Source organism: Pteropus alecto, unplaced genomic scaffold (assembly GCF_000325575.1).
Source record: "Pteropus alecto unplaced genomic scaffold, ASM32557v1 scaffold38, whole genome shotgun sequence".
NCBI classification, from domain to species: Eukaryota; Metazoa; Chordata; class Mammalia; order Chiroptera; family Pteropodidae; genus Pteropus; species Pteropus alecto.
The window spans coordinates 1,046,137-1,067,232 of record NW_006442512.1 but is presented as its reverse complement, the minus strand read 5'-3'; the positions used below and the strand labels follow the sequence as shown (position 1 = coordinate 1,067,232).

The 21,096-nt window shown below is 40.7% G+C and overlaps 1 protein-coding gene across 3 annotated transcripts in view; it reads right to left on the bottom strand.

Annotated features, from left to right (window-relative positions):
* Positions 1-99: 99 nt before the first annotated feature.
* SNUPN (snurportin 1) overlaps positions 100-21,096 on the bottom strand; it is a 24,118-nt gene continuing 3,121 nt past the window's right edge. For all 3 annotated transcript variants that reach the window (XM_006922598.3, XM_015597686.2, XM_006922599.3), the window contains exons 3-9: positions 19,393-19,540; positions 15,222-15,326; positions 14,884-14,980; positions 13,426-13,523; positions 10,643-10,720; positions 9,003-9,083; positions 100-7,609 (exon numbers count right to left, since the gene is read on the bottom strand). In XM_006922598.3, coding sequence (XP_006922660.1) covers positions 7,286-7,609; positions 9,003-9,083; positions 10,643-10,720; positions 13,426-13,523; positions 14,884-14,980; positions 15,222-15,326; positions 19,393-19,540 — 931 coding nt within the window. In that variant the 3' untranslated portion in view covers positions 100-7,285. The remainder of the gene's footprint in view (positions 7,610-9,002; positions 9,084-10,642; positions 10,721-13,425; positions 13,524-14,883; positions 14,981-15,221; positions 15,327-19,392; positions 19,541-21,096) is intronic.

Below are 21,096 nucleotides of genomic sequence, written 5' to 3'. Positions count from 1 at the left end.
CAAATCTTAGAGATGCAAAATGGTTTATAATAGCAAAAGAATGGAAACATAATTGCCCATCAACAGGAAACGCAGTAAATAAATTATAGTACACACATCCACCGAAATAGTAAGTTCACATTTATTGTGTCCTTACATGCCACTGTTCTAAATAACTTTCATTCACCTAATCTCACCATCATAGTATGAGATAGCCGAAATTATGATCCTCATTTTACAAAAAAAATACATATATATAAAGTAGATACATATGTACTGACATAGCCTCTTTGCACTTTTAAATGCTTGGCTGCAGGGCCTCTGAAGGAAAGCTAGGGTAGGGTTGGGAGAATGTAGGTGACAAAAACATGTTTATTAAGTTAACATCAGAGTGGGGGAAAGAGGAAGAAGGCAAACGGGATCATATACGAGGTGACAGAAGGAGACTAGACTTCAGGTGGTCAGCACACAATAGAGTATACAGATGTAATATAAATTTGTACACCTGAAATTCATGTTGTTAATCATTACCTCAATACATTTAACATGAACTGAAATCTGAAAGTGGAAAATAAATTATAAAGAGGGAACCTTAGGGGGAGGGCTGTTATAGCTTGTATTTTTGTTTTTTGCTTTTAAAGCATAGGTTTCAGGTCTCTGTCTAGAAACCTTATCCTCCCCTCCTCCCACCTTGCTCAACAGACAAATGTGACTCATCCTCAAGGTTGCAGCTCAAAAGTCACATCCTTAGCAAAATCTTCTGTGGCTACTTCCTAAACTGAGTTAGATTCCCTCAGAGCACCCTCTTATTTTTTATCAGAGAGCTAATCAAAATTTGCAATCATGTACTTGTTCATTAGCCTAGTATCTGCCTGCTCTCTGAGACTGTAAGCTCCAGGAAAGCAGGAACCACATTTGTCTTGTTAGATCCTGGACCCTTAGTAACTAGAGACTAGTATCTGGTAGGCAGTCCCTTCATAAATGTATGTTGAATAACTAAATCAATGAAGACAGTCATCTTAACTCTGAGGCCTCTATCTTACCATTTTCTCCTGCCCTGTTTATATCTATTCTCGTCTAAGAACAAAGATACTTTCAAAGCTGTGACTGGAATTTTATAACCTTTCCCCAAAAACGACTTTACTTCTAAAATCCAAAGCTTCTCTCAAAACATTACTCAAAATATCTGCTGCCTATGAAAGACACATGTGTTGTGCTATAGACATGCTTTAGAGGTAAGAGATCCAAAAAAGTTCTTGTTGCCATTTTTTGAAAAAACAAACAGATACAGAGTAAATAGATCATACTGCTAACCAATGTCTAGGGTGAAAATTTTTTCTTGTTTACTCATAGGCCACGTTTATAATAACTAAGATAGCTAAAGGTGACCTCTGTAAGGAAGGCGAAAAATCTTATACTATGTAGATTACATTTGGAACATTACTATAGGGACTGGTCCTTACCATTGCTATCCTGTTTTTGTTTTTATTAAAATATGATCTGCCTCTTTCCTCACACAATTTTCTCAACTAACACTTAACCACTCCTAGATCACAGGTTAATCAATCACTATACGATGTTACTTTTATACTTGATACTTGTTTAGAGTTTACCCAACACTGAATTATAATTATTTACTTCCTTGTTAGTTTCTCCCACTAGCCCATGAACTCCTTGAGGGCAGAGACAATGTCTTATTCATTACTCTGTCTCTTCAGAACCTAGCACAATGTACAGCACATAGTAGGTGGTGCTCAATGTTTGCTGAAACAATAGGTATGTCTTTTTCTAGTGGACAAGGTCTAATTCTTGCCAAATACCGAACAGCTCTGATTACCTTGGATACTTAGTTGCTTGTGAGAAACATTTAATACGAAAGAGGTAGCAATGGAATTACACTGCACTGCTTTTACTCACTTTGACTTATGTGTGTTAATGGGGAAGCCAGAGCAAAATGGATAAATTAAGGCCACAAATAGAACCTTATTGCAGCCAGTTTCAACTTCCTCTCTTATAAAAACTTTTGTTAAAATTGCCAATGAGAAGCAGAACTGACAGATTTGAGTTCCATCTTTTATTTCCTCAGTCTATTGCAGAGAATATCTGAAGGGCAAAAACAGAGGGAGAGGCTGAAGGCCTGAAGGACTGCTAGTCCACTGGGAGGAAGGAAGTTTGCTACAGATGCTAATGGTCTGTTTCAAGTCCTAGACAGAAGAGATCTCTACATTTCGAAATTTGCCTCTTCTGGTCCCACACTGTCCCTTAAGATGGGGAGAATGTCTCTGGACTAGGCTCAATAGTGAGGCCTACCTCCCAGTTTCCCAGGCTGCTCTGGCCACTTTTCTGCCTCCTCAAAACAAATAAAAATTCAGCTTTTCTAAAGAACCCTCCTCATTTGGAATGGATGTGAGAAACAATCCCACAAATCCCACATTAGGGGACTTTTTCCTTTCACTCAGATATTTGCAGCCTGAGGCCATTCTTAATTCACCTTCACTACTGCCAGCCTCCCAGTTCTCCCAGGTCCTCTCCACCTCCCTCTGCCTTATCATTGGATGGGAGACCCTCTGGGGAGGTGAGTCATAATCAAAATCAAGGCCCCAAACCAAATCTCTCAGCACTTAGAGAAACTTTAAAACTTAATTTGGTTCTTCTTTGATGTAATGATCAGGTATAATCACGGAATCCCAAGACGGGTTGGTACTGTCTACTTTTCCTTCCCTATGTATCAGAAGGCATAGAAGACACACTTGCTTAAAAAAATAGATTGTGGGGTTTTTGCTCACCCCCTTATTAGAAAGGAAGTCTGTAGCTAGGAAGATTCTTTCTTTCCCTCCTCTAATATACATAGTAAGAACTTTTTAGGCCATACTTTCAAGTATATCTATAAAACTAAATATAGTTCTTGTTATTATAAGTCTGCAGTATATCCAATCACCTGTTAGCCGCCAGCCTTTTCTCTCTAGGGTCACTCCTCAGCAGTGGAGGGGGGAGGGACTCTCCTCCACACTGCCTTCTCATTCCAGCTCATCATTACATTTACTTAACCAACATTTATTGATACAAGTGCCAGGCATTATGCCAAGCACTGGAGATCTAAAAATAAGACCAGATCTCTGACCTTAAGAAGCTTACAATCTAACAGAAGAAGTGTGTAGTAAAGAATTTAACCTTGCCCAAAGAGAGGTTGGTCTTTGCCTTTGGCTTCTGGGAAGTAACCTCGAAGTCCTTGGAATGTCCTGCCTAATAGAAATGTCTGTTTACCTGGGGGTCTCTGGCCACACTAGAAGTCTAGTAATGTGACTGAGGGGAAGAAGACTTTGAATCACATTATCAGCTAGACCTCCGGAGGGGCTGGAAACTGCGGTCTGCTAACCAGGTCTACATGACCAGGCCCCCATAAAAACTTGGGACACCAAGGCTCAAGTGAGAGTCCCTCGTTGGCAATACTTTGTGAGTATTGTCACACATGGTTACCAAGAAAATTTAATGCTCTCCATGACTCCACTAGGAAAAGACAACTGAAAGATCCCCATTTGGAACTTTCCTGGACTCTGCCCCATGCATTTCTTCCCTTCTTGACTTTAATGTTTCCTTTCACTGTGATAAACTGTAACCATGAGTATAACAGTCTTCAGTGAGTCTTATGAATCTTTCTGGTGAATTATGAAACCTAAGAGTCGTCTTGGGGGCTATCTCTAACTTGCAATTGTGTCAGAATTAGAGTGGTCTTGCGGATGATCCTCAACTTTGGTTGACAGTTATGTAGTGGGATTGGGAGGGCACAAAGATGAGAATGACTAATTCTACCTGCAAAGGTAAAGGTTCAAATAGGTATCTGTTGAATGGAGTTTTTCAAAGATGAATAGGTATATTCACCAGGTGAATGCAATCAGAGCAAGGCGGCATGGCATTATGTGTGAGGGAGGGGAGTATGAAACACATGTGTTTCGATAAAGCAGCATCACTGGAGGGGAGGCAGCAAAGGAGTCAAGGTAATTTATAAGGCTAGACAGATACACTAAGGCCAGGTCATGAGGAAACTTGCATGGCAAGCTAAGAAGCTCCACATGTGCCTTGTAGGCAATGGGAAGTCCCTGAAGTAAAGGATTAGATTTGCATTTTTAGTAAGGATCATTCTGCCAGTTGTTGTAGCAGGGATAGATTAGAGGGAGCAGGGGTGGGAAAAGACTGGTGACAATGAAAATAAGAGACTCTGGCAGTACTCCAGGAGAGAAAAGATGAAGGCTTGAATTAATGCATTGGTTTGTAGAGGAAATGGAGGAGAGAGAGGTGGGATTTAAAGGACATGGTGATTCACTAGCTGTTAAAGGTAAGAAATGGACAGGAATCATCAGAATGATTCCTAGGTTCCAAGCTTGGGTGACTAAATGCTATTAACATGGACAAGGATCTCAGAAAGAACATGACTGAAGGGTAAAGATAATGAGTTCAATTTTGGACATGCTAAATTTGAGGTGACTGGGAGGTCACCGATAAGTAGCTATATGTACAGGGCTGGAGATTATAGAGGGCAACAGCATATATACACAGCAGGTGAAGTCAGGTAAGAAAACCTGGAAAATATCCCTTGGATTTGGAAAACAGGAGACCACTGGTCCCTTGATGAGAGGACTTGATGTAGTAACAACACAAGTCAGATTTCAGTGGGTTGAGACATGAGTGAGAAGTGAGCTAGTACAGAAATAGTGGAGAATAAATCATTGCCAAAGTGGATTTGTTTGACACCAATTCTTCCGTGCAGTCATTAGAACCTGGCATGGCTTTTCTGAGCTAACGTTAAAATAGCCAAGACTATTTATCTTACCTAGTCTTTTCTAGGTGCATGGGTTCCAGTGGCACTTGACATGAAACAGGTGATCTCAACTAGTAGTCTCTTGCTAACTCATGCCAAGCTAGTCCTCCAGTCAAAGCAAGCAGAGTAGGCTACACTGGGCAATGGTATCAGGATTTTTTAGTTGCAAGCCCAGAAATCAGCTTTAACTACTTTAAACAAGATGGGATTTACTGGATGTTCACAGGTTTTATAGCAAGAAGAAGAAACAACCCCTGCCCCTCTGTGGACAAAATATACAAATTTCTACTGATTCACTCCCTTTGTTCCTCTGCTTGAGACACAAATTCTTAATGAAGAGCATGTGATTGGCCCATCTTGAGTCATGAGCCTGATGCTTGGCTAAGGGAGGGCAGTTCTTCCAAATTATAGTCCCACCAGACCATATTGCATGGGGAAGAGATAATTCCACAAAAAAGAAACTGGAAATTGTTCAGAAGGATAGCTGCCAGAAAACTAATATACAATCACAGCAACCAATAGCAAACCATCTTTGAAATAGGTGGCATTTCACAAAGTATGACTAGGAGATACATTATGTTCAGTAATTGATAATACTGGCTCCTCAGTTAAAAATATAAGGGGAACTCCTCTGAGGTACATCCATCCAGCTACCATTCAACAATACCAAGTTATGCGTGGTGATGTTTGGCTAATATGTTCTTTGACTCATGCATCTGTCCTGAGTGTCCTTTGGGGAAGGAGTCCTTCCAGACCCGATTATTTCTGAACAGAACCCAGCCAAGTCTCACTGATACTAGCATGCACTGTTCTTGAAATGATGCAGTTGGCTGCTGAGTACAGACTAGAGCATTCGGAAGGTCATTAGAGATGAAACATCTAGGCAACCAACAGCATGCTTCTTGGCAAGAGGAACACAATGTTCCTACTGCGGAACTGACCTTATTGGAATTCAGGAAAGAGTTTATTGATGTAGCCATGCTGAAATCTGCAGCCAGCAGGAACCTCGTTAGGTGTGGGGGGAGGGTGCTTCTCCGATTTTACAGTGTCAGCTTGAGCAGCTCTCAACACTGAAGCTAGATCCACTATGGTATGCTGATTTTGTGTAATCAGGCTGCGCTTAACAACTCCGGCCCAGATTTGTTCCCAGAATTAATCAACACAAAGGAACAACTGCATGTCACACATCTGACCTGGATCCCTCTGAAATTTTGTCCAAAGGACACTAGTGCTACTGGAGTGGAATAGTGAAGTCTTTCTGTCCAAAAAAAGAAGTCCTAGAAAGGTGGAAAGCAATATGAGAAGCAGATTGCAGCCATGGGAAATGCCACACATTTCATGAACAGAGTAGACACCATCTTCTTTCCATTCCCACAGTTGCCAAAGAGCTCTAGTTCACAAATCTGAATGGATCTTGCCTGCTCAAAGGTCTTTTGTGGCTCCCCTGCATATTGACATAAAATCCAAAACCTCTGTATAACACAATCTAGCCCATCTCTCTCTTCAGCTTCCTCTTCCAGAACCCTCCAGTCCTACATTGAGCCATGCTGAACTGACTTGAGGTCCCAGAACAAGTCCTGTCCTGCTCTGGAGGGGTGAGACTGCGTACCCTCCTGCCTTTGTGAGAAACTTCTCCCCTCCTCGTCTGCAGAGCACATTTCTGTCCCTCCTCTGAGCCTTGGCCCAGCTCTGACCTTCTCTGTGAAACCTCCCTCTGCTCTTCCTACTCCCCAAGGTTCTATGTGCCTTTTGGCACTAAAGCAATCTCACCATCTTGACACACCCTATATGCTGGTAGACTTATTTTCTCACCAGATCATGAGCTCCTCAAGGGCAAGGACCTAGTCCTGTCCATCTCCATAACCCACTCTACATCACAGGGGCCTACCACTGGGCTTATCTTTGTTTGTTGAAGGCACTCAAACGTTTGTTGAAGCAGTGAATGCACCCATTTCATCTCTGGCAGTGTCTAAACCAAAGAAAATCACACTTGTTTTCTCAGAAGAGGGAACATATTCAAATACTAAGAACTGCAGTTCCTGGTAAGACTTTTTAGAAAATGACGTTAGCAACAGCAGCAACTGGAAACTCAGCAGAATGCTTAAGTGCCAAAAACAGAGCGAAATGGGACAAGACTTGAACAGTCATGGTTTAGGTAGCCTGGGGGAGGGGGCGTGTAGCTGGGGGAGATTCATAACTGTCTTAAGTTTAAGAATCACAAGTTCTTTCTTAAGAATTACATATATTTACATTGTGAATCTACAATACACTTTTTATGAGTTGCTGCTCACATCTGAAGACCACCTAATTTAGGAACTTCCCCTAAATGTTTGAGCCAGCATTTCAGATAGGAGATAAGCTGTTTCCAGCTAGAGTAGCTTTGGTAAGTCCACTCTAAAATAAGACACCTGTTGTTGTTACCGTCCTCCTTCCCAACCTTCCTTCTGGAACCAGGCACCACTCTGTGACTCTCAAAGGAGGCTGCCTTCTTTAGTTCTCCATGAGGCTCCCAGGGTGGTCCGGGCTGTGGGGAGGGCTCTTTGGCTTGGGGGTAGACAGGTGCTCCAGCTCATAGTGTCCGTTGTCAGAGACACTGTGTGTGAGTTTCTCCTTCACGCTCTCCTTCTGGTTCCTCTTGTGCTCAATAATCTGCTGGAGCTGGTGTCCAGCATATTCTGGCTTGGTGGTCAGTGGACCAGCTGGCACAGCCATACCAAGAACATCTGACACCATGTATGGGCGCAGCCAGCCCACCAGAGGAGTGCTTCCAGGACTATAGTGGGTCTGCTTGTGATAGAAGAGAAGTCCATCTACCTATAAGAGGGGATACCAGGGATCAAAATGACTTCTGGGGCCACGTGTTTCCAGGAGAACCTACATACATAGGGGTAGCTCTTGCGGTCCAACTCCTTTTTTTGGGTCACTGCCAGAGGAAAAAAAGTTGTTTTTCATACATGCAATTTCTCTAAATGAAGAAATGGCCTTGAAAACTAAATTCTAGAAAATAAAAACATAAATAACACTTTCTTGTTTACAGAGTGCTTTCCTACCCACTATTTCACTTTCTTACCCACCATAAGGATTTGAGAGATCAGACCAATCAGAGTTCTGCGGGCCTCTTGAGAAACACATAGTGAAGCAGAAATTCAACTTGAACCTAGATCTTCTCTCTCCAAATCCCATGCAATTCCACTACCCAGAGGTCTCACAGTAGGGTATGTGCTCCACACAGGGGACAAAGCAGGGGAATTGGAAGAGCCCTTTGAGATGCTGGACTGCTGAGCACAGAGAAACAGGCTGTCAAGAAGTCCTGCTCTCCAAGACACAATTGGCTGCCTAACCTTCCCCCTAAATGGTTTGCAAGCTATGTTCTGGGAAACTTAGTTTTTCTCAATGGGAAGACCTCCTACAGTCCCGGATTTTCTTTTCCTGTGAGTCAGTGACTCATCTCTAAAAGGCATTTACTGTCATTGGGGCGTAAGAACTATAAAGATGGTGTCTTACCACCTTCTTAATTTACTCCTGGAAATGAACACAACTCAGCCTTCGTCATTTCCTCAAGTGGGAAGCTATTATCCTTCTGGCAAAATTATATCCAGTTTACACAAAGACTTGTGGGTAACTAGCCAGGATTTTAAAGGGTATGATAGGCAAAGGGGAGTTTGCTTATTTAGCCTGGAGAAGGTAACCACAGGTTCTAAAGATGACAAAAGACTCTCCCAACACTGAGGAGCTTCTGGGGATGTGAGACTTTCAGCAATAAGATCGAGAAAGTCCAGGCAAACTAGGAAAAGTTGGTTACCTTGCCCCATGCCACTGCTCAGCAAGCACTACCATCCTCAGGGACCATTTGCTCTTCGGAGGAAGGAAAGATTAGGAGTTCACACTCAGTCACAGAAGTCAAACAAAGGGCCTCATTCTCAGGTTTGTAACAGGAAGAGGCACACAAAGAAGGACCTAGGAATAAAAGCCTCACCAGATGCGTTGTCCTTTCAGGGCCCTTCTAGCTCTGGCATTCTGACTTATCTAGTAGGGTAGAGCTGAGGCTCTGAAGGGCAGTGAGCACATCCGTCCCAGGAATCAGCTTTCAGCCCTTATTCTGATGTTTTGACACAGTACAGTCAGAGGATATCTTAAGACTCTACGTAACCAAGTTTCCCTATGTCCTGCAATCATATCAGAGCAGTAATGATAATGGTTTTGTTACCTCGAAAGGGAAATCCATAGACAGCACCTTACACAGGCTCTCAGGGGTACAAGGAAAATTCTTTAGCCCCACAAATTTAAACTAAAATATAAATTTAGAACAAAGAATTAGTACATATTACAAATAATATTGGTTCCAGCAATTGCAAAGCTATATCAAGAAAAACAGTTTTCAGTCTCTTCCTTCCCAACATCCTCCCCTCCACCTACCCACTGAATTACTAGGTCAGTGGTTCTCGACCTTGCTTTATATATGAGACTCATTTGGGGAACGCTTAAAAATTAATGGTGCCTTGGCCCTACCTGAGATTCTGACTGAATTGGTCTGGGGAAAGGCTTAGGCACTTCTTTAAGCTCTCTAGTTGACTTTAACGTGCATTCAGGGCTGAGAACCATCATCTTGTGCTAGGTTTAGGGACTGTATCTTATCCTCCCAGCCCTCTGACAGTTGCCCCTAATGAAGGACTAGTGAAGACCCTTTCAGAGCAACAAGGATTTTTAGACTGAAGCAGTATAACAAAGAGATTAGGACTACAAATTCTAAAGCCAGATTGCCTGGGCTTGACTCCCAACTCTGCCAATCACTTAATCTCTATGTGCCTCCATTTTTCCCAGGTGTAAAAAGGGATAATAAAAGTATCTACTTCATAGGGTTGTTGTATAGATTCAATGAGATACTACACGTAGAGTACTTAGAACAGTAATATCAGAGAGAACAGCACCCTTGTTCTCCTTCCTCAATCCATGTTTTTCCAGGACCTTATTGATAACATCATTGGAAGTAATGACCCTATTTATTGTCCTGTAACTGTTATCCAATTGCCTTTAAAATGTTGTAAGCAATCCAAGCAAATGCCAATACGCAGGGCTTAACTAATAAAATGCTCTGAAAATAGCTGTCACATATTTAATCATTGAGGTCACATATTTAATCATTGAGCAGATAGCAAAGAGACTTTTGAGCTATCATCCTGGGACCTTGAGGAAGACAGTCCTCTCTCTGAGCCTATATTCTCATCTCTAAAATGAGGGAATTGACTAAATGAGGTCACTCTCAGCTCAGATGTAAGAGCAGAGGTTATCAAAATGTGGTTCATGACCAGCAGTATCATCAACACTGGGGAACTTGTTAGAAATAAATTCTCAGGCTTCACCTTAGACCTACTGAATCAGAAACTCTAGGGATGAGGCCCAGGAGTGTATGTTTTACTAGCCCTCCAGGTGCTGCTGATACATGCTACAGTTTGAGAACCACTATACTGGAATTCTAAATACTTTTTAATAAAAGCAGTTACTAGCATTTTATATCAATCACTATTTATTGCGTGCCTACCTTAAGTACTATGCTAGAAAGACGTGCATATTTATATCATTTGGTTCTTAGAACAACTCTATAAAGTAGGTGTTATTAATCATATTATAAAGATGAAAAAATTAAAGCCAAGTGACATTATTAACTTAACCTAATAATTGTTAAAGCCAAAACCAGAAGCAGATCTGGATGACTGTTAAACCTATACTCTTCCCATTATGCTATGCTGCCTCAAAAAAAGATAATTTCATTCATAATTAAATTTAGATAATAGACCAATTCAAACCAATCCCCATAAAGAACTCTGTGATCCTAACCCCAGGCCTTACAGGATTGAGCTTGGTATTCTCTCCCAGTCCTTCTTCTTCTGGTAACTTTGAATGCATCCAATAGAATCGGAAATCAGTCTGCCACAGAGAAGGGAAAAAGAAAGATGAAATACGGCTTATCTCGAACTATAATATAAGCAAAAAACACCCCATTCTAAACAGCCACGTGATTATAAAGACCTAAGCCCTTCTACCATTATCCTCATTTCCCTTAAAACTCTGCCATGTGGTTAGGAAGATGTTTATAAGTCTATGAAGATTTTTTTCTTAAAATCCAGTAGGATTACAAATAGCAGTTGAGCCAACATTTATCACTGAAGGCCTATTATATATCAGGCTCCATGCTAAAGACTTTACACACATAATCTTATTAATCTTCAATCACCCTGTGAGAGTTGTATTATCATTATCGCCATTACAGGTAAGGACTCTTGAGGCTCAGAGAGATTACGTCACTTGCCCAGGTGCACACAGAAATACTGTGGGACCCAGGACTTTCCAACTCCAAAGCACAATAGTTTGACCTTTGTTTTAATACTGAGGATTAGAAATTACTATATGATTATAACTTCTCATAAACTACTTTATTCTCTGAATCACTGATTACCCTTCTGTAGTTATTTAGAGCCTTTTCTTTCCTTACATGATTTTGCTTTTGGAAATTAAAAAAAAAAACACATACACACAGTCTTTATAACTGGAGAAAGAAAAATTCTTTTATAGCTCTCTTAATTTTTTCCCCTATGTATGTCAGTGTGTCTGGATTATCTGAGTCGGTTTTGATAAAATATTTCTATTACATTTTTATTTCACATGTATTTTATTTGCATACAGTTGAGAAAAGTAGTGGAAAAAGGCACGAAATTGTTTAAAGTTATTTTTGCAAACTGTATGTATTAGGTTTTTCCTTGTGGCTAGTCATCATAACAATTCTTATTTTATGTATTTGTGCTTTCTCCTTTTTTCCTTATTGGGTTAAATAGAACTTCATAAATTTCATTGAATATTAAAAAGAATTATCTTATATATTAATTTATTTGGGTTAGTTTTTTTTCTATTACATTAATGTCTTATCAATTTTGTTTTTATTAATTTATCTTATTCATTTTATTGCATTGATCTGTATTATTCCATGTGTTTAATACTTTCGTTTTTATTAACACTGAAAATTCGGACTATGATTTATTTTTGAATTGAACTTCAGCTCTATCACATTGTTATTTCCATTAACATTGTTTAAATATTTTCCTTTTGGAGAGAAGAATACACTTTTATAATTTTGATATTAATTCTTGAATTATTCATTCATCTAAGCAAAGATATCTTGTTTGCTTCCAAAATTCGATAATTAGGAAAACTGATATAAACATTAAAAAAAAGTTTTTTCTTTATATTATAAATACATAGGGGATTTTAGTTGCCAAATTCATGGGTTATAAATGTGTATTAGGAAATATCCTTCAATAGAATTAAAGAAAAACATGTTCTGGAATGAATTTTTTTTTTCCATTTTTCTTTTTAATATTTTTTAGTTTTTTTTTTATTATGGTGGCATTGGTTAATGAAATCCAGTAAGTTTCAGGTGTACAATTCAACAGTAAGGCATATATATATTGCATTGTATGTTCACCACCCATACTTAGCTTTCTTTCTGTCACCACATATTTGATGGAATGAATTTATGAGTTCTGATTTCTAAGTTTGGCTCTGCACTTGGACAAGGTATTTAACATCTGTGGCTCTCAGCATCCATATCTATATGAGAGGTAATAACATTACTTAGCTCATAGAGTTGTTGTAAGGCATTCAATGAGATCATGCTCACAAAGTGGTTAGCAATGCAAGTCTTGGCTATTATTGTTAGAATGAGGTGCATGTTAGAATTCTGAAGTACCACCACCTAGCATTATTTGGAAACCTAGCTTTGGGTAATGGCTATGAAAAGCAGCCGCCTATACTGATAACTCATGATTCTCACACTTGAACCTGTATGAGGATCACCTGGAGGCTTGTTAAAACATAAGAAACCCCCATAGTTTGATTCAGTAGATATGAGAATTTTCATTTCTAACAACACTGAGAACCACTGTGATAAACTAATTGACAGGGAGCACAAAAAAATCACCAATATAAAACTGGGACGATGATGGGGGACTGTTGGGAACAGACCCGCTTCACTCTGATAACTGCTACTGTCACTTACGAGATTCACCAATCTGAGAAAAATATTGGAGAAAGGTGAAATTTGAGGAGAATACTGGGGCCTCTCCTCACTTGGAAAATCTCCTTCTAGAGCTAGCCCCTCAGAGATGTGAGGCTTTGTGTCATACCAAGGAGGCCCTACCATCTTCAGAGTCAGGATGTGGTTGGTGAAGGAGTGGAGGTAGCAGGAGTCTATTTGATGATGCCTTACATTCCACCTTCTCTTCCTTGCACAAGGTGGCATCCCCTTCACCCACAATCTTCCCTGCCAGCAATCCTCCCACACTCTGGAGAGAGGAGGGGGTGGCTGCAGTTTCTACAAAGTCTAAGCCTACCCCTCTGTTCTGTTTCTCTCTTTCCTCCCCTCAAGAATTTGCTATTACTTCCTTTAGTTCCTCCTACTTCTTTTTTAAAAACGAAGCTAACTTAAACACACACAGATGCAAGGAACATTAGATAATGTTCTTGATATACCACATCCTGTACACACCAAGAAGTTGGTCACGTACCAAACCCACATGCTGAGCCACTTTCCCGGGAGGAGAGAAAACAGAAGACACAAGGGGTGTATCAATACTTACCTGGCAGTCATAGAAAGGGTGTCCCCGCCAGCACATCACATCCAGAACGTAGTAAGTCTGCTTCACCTCACTGTAAATGCAGTCCAGAATGGTGTAGTCTGGGACACAATGCAGAAAGTCGGTACTTGGTTCCCCTCCAATCAGGGTCCCCTCCACCACAATCCAGGGAGCTCCATCTTAGAGCTTGGGAACTGAGTCCAATAATGCTCAGTGCTTTCAGCAAGCACCAGCACTAAGGAAAAAAGGCTCAGTGGGGAGAGAGTTCTTCGAGATGCAGCTGAAGGGTGACCTGAGGTAGGACAGCACAAGAGGGATCAAGGCAACCCTTAAGCCAGTGGGAATTCAGATCTTTTAGATAAACTGGGATATTTATTCTCCTTAAAGCAGCTCAGGATTGAAAACAAGTAATCTTCCACTTTAGTTTACAACTACATTTTGAGCCCCTATCATGGACACTGTGTTCTGTGGGAATATTAACTATAAGTAGTCCCTGCCTTTAAAAAAGTTACACTCCAGTTAAGGAGATAATTATCACAAAGGAAAGAACAAAAAGCTGAACTGTATAGCACAAACTAAGAGCAACAGGAATTCCAGGGAAAAAAAAAGAATTGGAGCAGCAGGAAATGCTTCATGGAAGAGATGTGATACAAAGAGAGTCTTCTGGGATCAGAGGATTAGAACAACAGGGCAGAGGGCAGGCGGGAGGGCAGGCGGGAGGGCATTTCAAGCCAGAGTACTGAAGTGACATGAGCAAAGGCCCAGAGGTATAATGAACTGGGTACATGTGAGGAGCAAGAAGGCAAGCCAGCTGAACAGAGCTAAGGAGAGTAGAGGAAACATAGAAGGATATGGAGAGTAGGGAAAAGATACAAGGATGGGTAGCCAAAGCCCACATGTAAGAGGCTCTAAAAGCCAACAGAGAAGTCTGGCCTCAGTACCAAGGACACAAGGAACACCAAGAGAGCCCAAGCAGACAAACACAAGAGCAGAGTTCAGCCCAGCTCTGCCACTTCCTCGCTGAATGACCATGGGCAAGTTATTTAACCTCCATGATCTTAGTCTCCTCAGCTAGGCCAAGTTAGGAGGGAAAAGCTAAGGTTAGGACAGTGATAAAAGAGGAAAGGGAATTTGGCAGCAAAGCCCGAGCAACAGCTTACTGAACATTACACTCAGCATTCCAAAAGACCTTTCCCCAACAAATTGCAGCTGTCACCTTGTAATGGCAATCCATGGGAAAGACATGTTCAGGGATTTGTTGCTCAGCAGACCTCACCAAGTTGAGTCTATTTTGCAAATGAAGAGGCCTGACCTTGAAAGAGACAGCCTGAGTCTAGTGGGCAGGATGGTTTTTAAGCAGTTTCAAAGGCATGCTTTCAAAGTGGATCTTTAAAACAACTAACTAAACAACTTACACTGTCTTTTACTGATTAGAAAACTCAGACAATTTTATGTAGGCACCTTTTGCTGTTGTTGTGTTTCGCCTGTTGCCTCCTGGCAGAAGAGAAGAAAACCTGTTGACGCAGTAACCACTCTTGGTGTAGGCACTAGTAGAACCCTGTGAGGAAAGAAAGGTACCATTCTCATTAGGCATCAAGGTCTCCTCACCCCAATGCTTCCACGTTCTGCAGGGGTGTCATCAGCCCAAAGATGGTTCTCAACAAATCCTTTCTGCAGAAAAGCATTTCAGTCCCCATGCCAGGCACAGCTGCTATGGCAGACAAAGAATGTGAAGTGCACAGAATCCCTCCTGCCACAGACCAGGCATGCTGGCGTAGGGAGAGGAGGCAGCTACTCACCCTAGAGGCCACGATAAGCGCTCTTTTTCCAACAGGACACACGACTACAATCCATTCCTGCCCCAAATCTGAAGGGACATCAATTAACCATTCAGAGAGCATCAACTGGAAACACAAAATATGGTGTTAAAAATCAACAGGGATGTTCTGTTCCACTCTTTACAATGACAAAGAATTCACAGCCTATTATCTATAATGAAAATACAAGTAAAAGAATGAGGGTAGAGAAGACCGATAGTGGTACCTCCACCTTACTTGCTCTTAGCAGTCAACTTGTCTCCTGTTCAATTGACAGGATGGAGACCACTCACTGCGAACTTCAACTTTTCTACTCACCTTCATTACCTGCATCTGTACCCATTCTTATTACCTCACCACCTGTATCTAGGTAATAGGACCCTTCCCTTTCCTTACTTTGTCCACCTACCTACTACTATCATAACTATAATGTTCTAGGGTCTAAACCTCAGAGAGGAATAAGGTCCTTGACCTGGAGATGCTCTTAAATTAGATCATCATTTCCCAAACTGGTGACAGAAACACTGTACTAAAAGGGGGTTAGGAAATCTGTCTTTAAAAAAAAAAAAAAGGGAGGGAGCTGTGGTGAAATTAATTTGAAAAGGTTAATTCTTCCACTCATCACTCACCGATCAATTAATCCCTCCCACTGAATGTGTCATCTCTCCTTCCCCTTAGCCCACAAAATACTCAACCCCTAATCTTCAAAAACAAAACAAAAATGAAAACCTTTTATCACTCTGCATTTCTGTTAAGCTATTCCACTCAATCCTTTTTTTAAAAAACTACTTCATATTTCTTGATGTTGCCTTCCCTCCCACTGACACCTTCAATCCAAATTTGCTACCCCACAGCCCTGCTAAAGGTCAATGGTGACCTCCTTGCTGCCAAGTCTCTCTTCTCTCACCTCTTCCTTTCCTCCCCCTTCCACTCCCCATGTGATGCTGCCCGTCACATCCTCCTCTTTGACACATGTTCCCTTGTCCCTGTGGCAGTGCTATTGTTTTTTTCTTCAAACGTTCCTCCATACACTCCCCAAAAACATGTCCCTGTGGGGGTGGATCTCATCTATCTCAGTAGCTTCACTTGTCACTTCTAAGAGAATGCCTCCCAATTCACCTTCTTTTACCTCTCCAGGTAGAATGGGAGACTTCTTTCCTTTCCTTCAGACTTATCTATCCAGCTGGCCACCTGGTATCTCTTTCTCTGCTTATCCTCTCTGTACCTTAAACTCAGTATATCCAAAACAAAATTCACTGCCTTCTATTGCCCAAGTACTTCCCATCTCTGAAACATTCACCCTTCCCCTTCTGTAGCCCTATTAATTGTATAACCACTTACTCTGCTACTGAATCTTAAACCCAAGGCATAATCAACAATCCCTTAAAGAAAAGTTGTAATACAACACTAAAAGCACAAGTGACAAAACAAAAATTAGATTACACAAAATTTAAAGCTTTTGTGCTGCCAACAATACCATCGAGAAAGTGAAAAGACAACACACAGCATAGGAAAAAATATTTGCACATCATGTATCTGATAAGGGACTCGTGTCCAGAATACATAAAGATGTCTTAGAACTCAATAATAAAAGATACACAAATAATGCAATTTAAAAATGAGCAAAGGATTTGAATATATTTCTTCAAAGAAGATATACAAATGGCTAACAAGCACATGAAAAGATGCTCAATATCATTAGTTATTAGGAAGATGCCTATCAAAACCATGAAACACCACTTCACACCTACTAGGATGGCTACTCTTAAAAAGACAGATAATAAAGAGTATTGACAAATATGTGGAGAAACTGGAATTCTCATATATTGCTGGTAAGAATGGTTTGGTCACTTTGGAAAACAATCTGGCAGTCCTCAAAAGGTTAAATATAAAGTTTTCATACGACCTAGTAATTCCACTCCCAGGTATATATAGCCAAGAGAAATGAAAACATATGACCATAAAAAAAACTTGTAAGTAAATGTTCATAGCAGCATTATTCATAATAGTTAAAAAGTAGAAACAACTCAAATGGCCATCAACTGATGAATGGATAAACAAAATCTGGTCTATCTATACAATAGAATATTATTTGTCAATAAAAATGAACATGTTACAACACAGGTGAACTTTAAAAACTTTATGTTGAGTGAAAGAAGCCAGACACAAAAGGATATATCCTATATGATTCTATTTATATGACATGTCCAGAATAGGTAAATCCATAGAGACATTAGTGATCGCTAGCGGGTGGGGGAAAGGAGAAATAGAGATTGCTTAATGGGCACGTGGTTTATTTGGGGGAGGATGAAAATGGTCTGGAATTAGATAGTGGTGATGATTGCATAACCCTATAAAAATACTAAAAAAACAGTGAATCATACACTGTAAACATGTGAATTGTATGGTATACGAATTATATCTCATCATGGCTGTTTAAAAAAATTGTAGTAGCAGTTAATACTTCTGGGGCATTTATTATGGGCTCTGGACTAAGTGTTTAAGGTATACTCTATCTCATTTAATCTAACAATCCTATGAGATAGGTTATTATTACTATCCCCCATTTTATAGATAAGAAACCTGAGACAGAGTGATTAAGTAACTTGCTTAAGGTCAATTAAGAGCCTGGCTTTGAGGTCAGGTCTCTGTGACCTCAGAGCTTAAACCCTTAACAACTTCTCACAGTGCCTCTTCTATCCAATCTATTGCTAAATTCTGTCCATTCTACCTGGAGACATTTCTCATGCTCATGACCTTGTTTCCTTCCCTCCTTTACCACCTATCATCAGATTGTTTTTAGCAAACCTAAGCTCCCTGCCACAGTCTCTCTCTTCCAGGCCCTTTTACACACGGATGTGTCATCAGATGAAGTCTCAACTCCATCCTTGGCTCAAAAATTCTCAGTGGTGGTTCTCCACAATTTAAAACAGTCTAAACTCCTACACATATTTCCACTGTATTCCTTTCCCCAACCCTATGCTGCTCTGTCCTCACTGGCTTGTACACTGCTTCTCAGCACACCATATACTTGTCTCCCATTTCTGGGTTCCTGCTTAGCCTATTCCTGCAGCCTGGAATGCCCTGCACCTGCTTGTCAATGACCTACCCATGCTTCAAAGTCTCCTCATTTTTTAATTTACTTTTCTTGATTTCACAACCCTGCTTCCTTCTCTTTTGGAAGTTAATCTCACTTTCTTATGGCAAAAACCATAATCTACACTTATTCTAGGAGCACAAGGCCCCTATCTGGCCCCATCTATCTTCCCCACAGTGCAACTTAGCTTAACCCAGAGAAGGGACTTCAACAACACTTGCTGAACAGAACCGAATTATACTGTCATGAAGGATGTTATCTGTGCTGTATTTGGGGGCAGAGAAGATGGGAGTATTCTAAAGGTGAGAGAAGATTCTGAGATGACAAGACACTTGGGTTACAAAAGTATACAATGGCAGGTTACACCCCTGCCCCCACTAAGATGCATACTCTGCCTAATGGAATACCTGGACTGCCTAGAGTACTGGACAGTCTCCACAAGCCACAAGCCATATTGGTTCCTCTCTGTGCCCTCCAACGGGGCACTTAGTCAAGTTTGTCACAGTAATCTGTTGTTTTATGGCCTCAGCCCCATGTGGGCCAAATGGCTGGCTTGGGGGGGGCTGGGCAGATTTCCTTATATTCAAGAGCAGTTGTACTTCCCATCTTCCACCATGGAAAAGATCCAAGACTGACATCTTAGCCCACTGCTTGGGAAAGACTACCAATCTGGGAGGTGGGATAGGGGCAGTGCTAGGTTAGGCAGGCCCGATCCAGAACAGCTATGCAATGACTACTAAAAAAGTGACAAGTGCATGGAGTCCGTTTGTATATCAGTAGCTCAGGGACTTTCTGCAGCAAGCTGGCAGCCTTTGGTTATAGCCTGGGGTAATGGTTCCCACTATTCAGTCTCCATCAGTGATCCCCAGTTAGCACATGGCACTGTAAGCCATCTCTTCTCTCCATCCATAAACTTTCCAAACAGCATTTTCTTTGCAATTCCCATTCCTTTTTCCTGCTTATTCTTCCTCTTTTTTGGAAACATTTATTTCAGTGGGGTTTGACTGCATAGTAAAGGGAGTAGAACTAGCTGTGCCTAATTTCTGGAATACTCACTTGATTAGCATAGCGTTTTGGTAACTTCTTGCCAGTGTCAATATCCATTTCTTCATCATCTTTCTTATCTTCTTCTTCCTCACTCTCCATCCCTGTCCAGTCATCTTCAGCCAGTCTTCTGGCATGATTCACATAATCCAGCCGCTTGCTGGAGAAAGAAAAGGCATAAATTAATTAAATCTGTCACACCCTAAAATGTGACAGATTTAATTAATTCAAAGGCTCCGAATTCAGGAGCAACTTTGAGATTCTGATGGGAGTAAGAGATGACAGAATTTCCTTTGTAAGGCTAAACTAGTAACCTCCTCCTCATGGATCCTAAATCAGAAATCCACTCTGAACACACTCAGCCTTCCTTTAAAGGAATTTTCAAGGTTTGCTAGCTGGAAAGGCTGACCCTACTCCCACTCACCCTACCCCAGACTCCCAGCTCTATCCCAAGTGAGAGCTGACATTTCTCTGCTTGGTAGACATCTAATCCAAAGTCCCCCAGGGATTGAAAAGGAGAATCATTGAGATGAAGTGAGAATTTTAAAACAAGGACAGCTTCTGGGGCTTTCCACTTTATACAGTTTTCTGAGTAACAGCCAGGCCTTTCTTCAGCTCCTGTTGAACTTTCAAAAAAGACCATGTAACTTATAATTAAATATCTTTTGTTTCCTTTTATCATTATCTTCCTCTTTTTAAAAACTACATATTATAGAAAGTTTGGGAAATTGAGAAAGAAGAAAAAGAACCTTTTGGAACCTAACTGTTCCAAAGCGACTTGTAGATATTACACAATCCCCTAGGCTTCGTTTCCTCAATGCTAAGGCCAAAAGATCAACTACTAAGGCAGTGAGACCAACTTAGCTGGTTTCTTCTTAAACACACCCATGTGTTCATGCACATTCACATGAAGATGCACACCAGGGAGAATATATGCAAGCACAATGATCTTTTATTTCAAGAATAAAGGAGAGCTGGTGTACTTGCACATGTGCAAAAGGATACATATTTGTGGTTATTTCCTAGACATTGTTTGTAAGCGCAAGAGAAGGAAACTACCCATATACCCATCAGTAGGGGACTGGTTAGATTACATCGTGAACTATCCATTCAATGGGATACCTGGCACTTTATGAACTGATACAAAATCTCTGCAAAAACAACAACAATAACAACAACAACAAACACCCAAAACTGTTAAATAAATGTGCAGAATAGTATATTTTACACTGCTACTTCTGTTAAAAAAAAGTTATATACATATGCAATCACAACTTGCTCATATATGCACAGAATGTCTTTGGAAGGATACACAAGAAACTAATAATATGGAAGAGGAACTGGATGGCTAGGGAACAGTATTGGGAGGGAGACTTTTACCAATTGTTTTGAAATAAGTAATACATTTATTGCATGTATTCTCAGTTCAAAATTCAAAACATATAAATTATAATTTTTTAAAAATGGAGTGTAGGGGTGATGTGAGAATGTAAACTGCCAGCAACCCAGAGGCCACAGGAAATCATTTCTGCGAAAAACATCCAGTGATGCAACACTGGGCAAAATGGAGGCAGTATAGAAACTGTGTAGCTGTTAATAGTTCCTCCTAATTTTCAATTTCTTACTTTATTACCCAGAAGAGGTTCATGTTGCACTGAGAATAAAAGGGCAGGCCCTGCCTTCAGAGCAACCTAGCCTCGAACACTCCTATCCTGC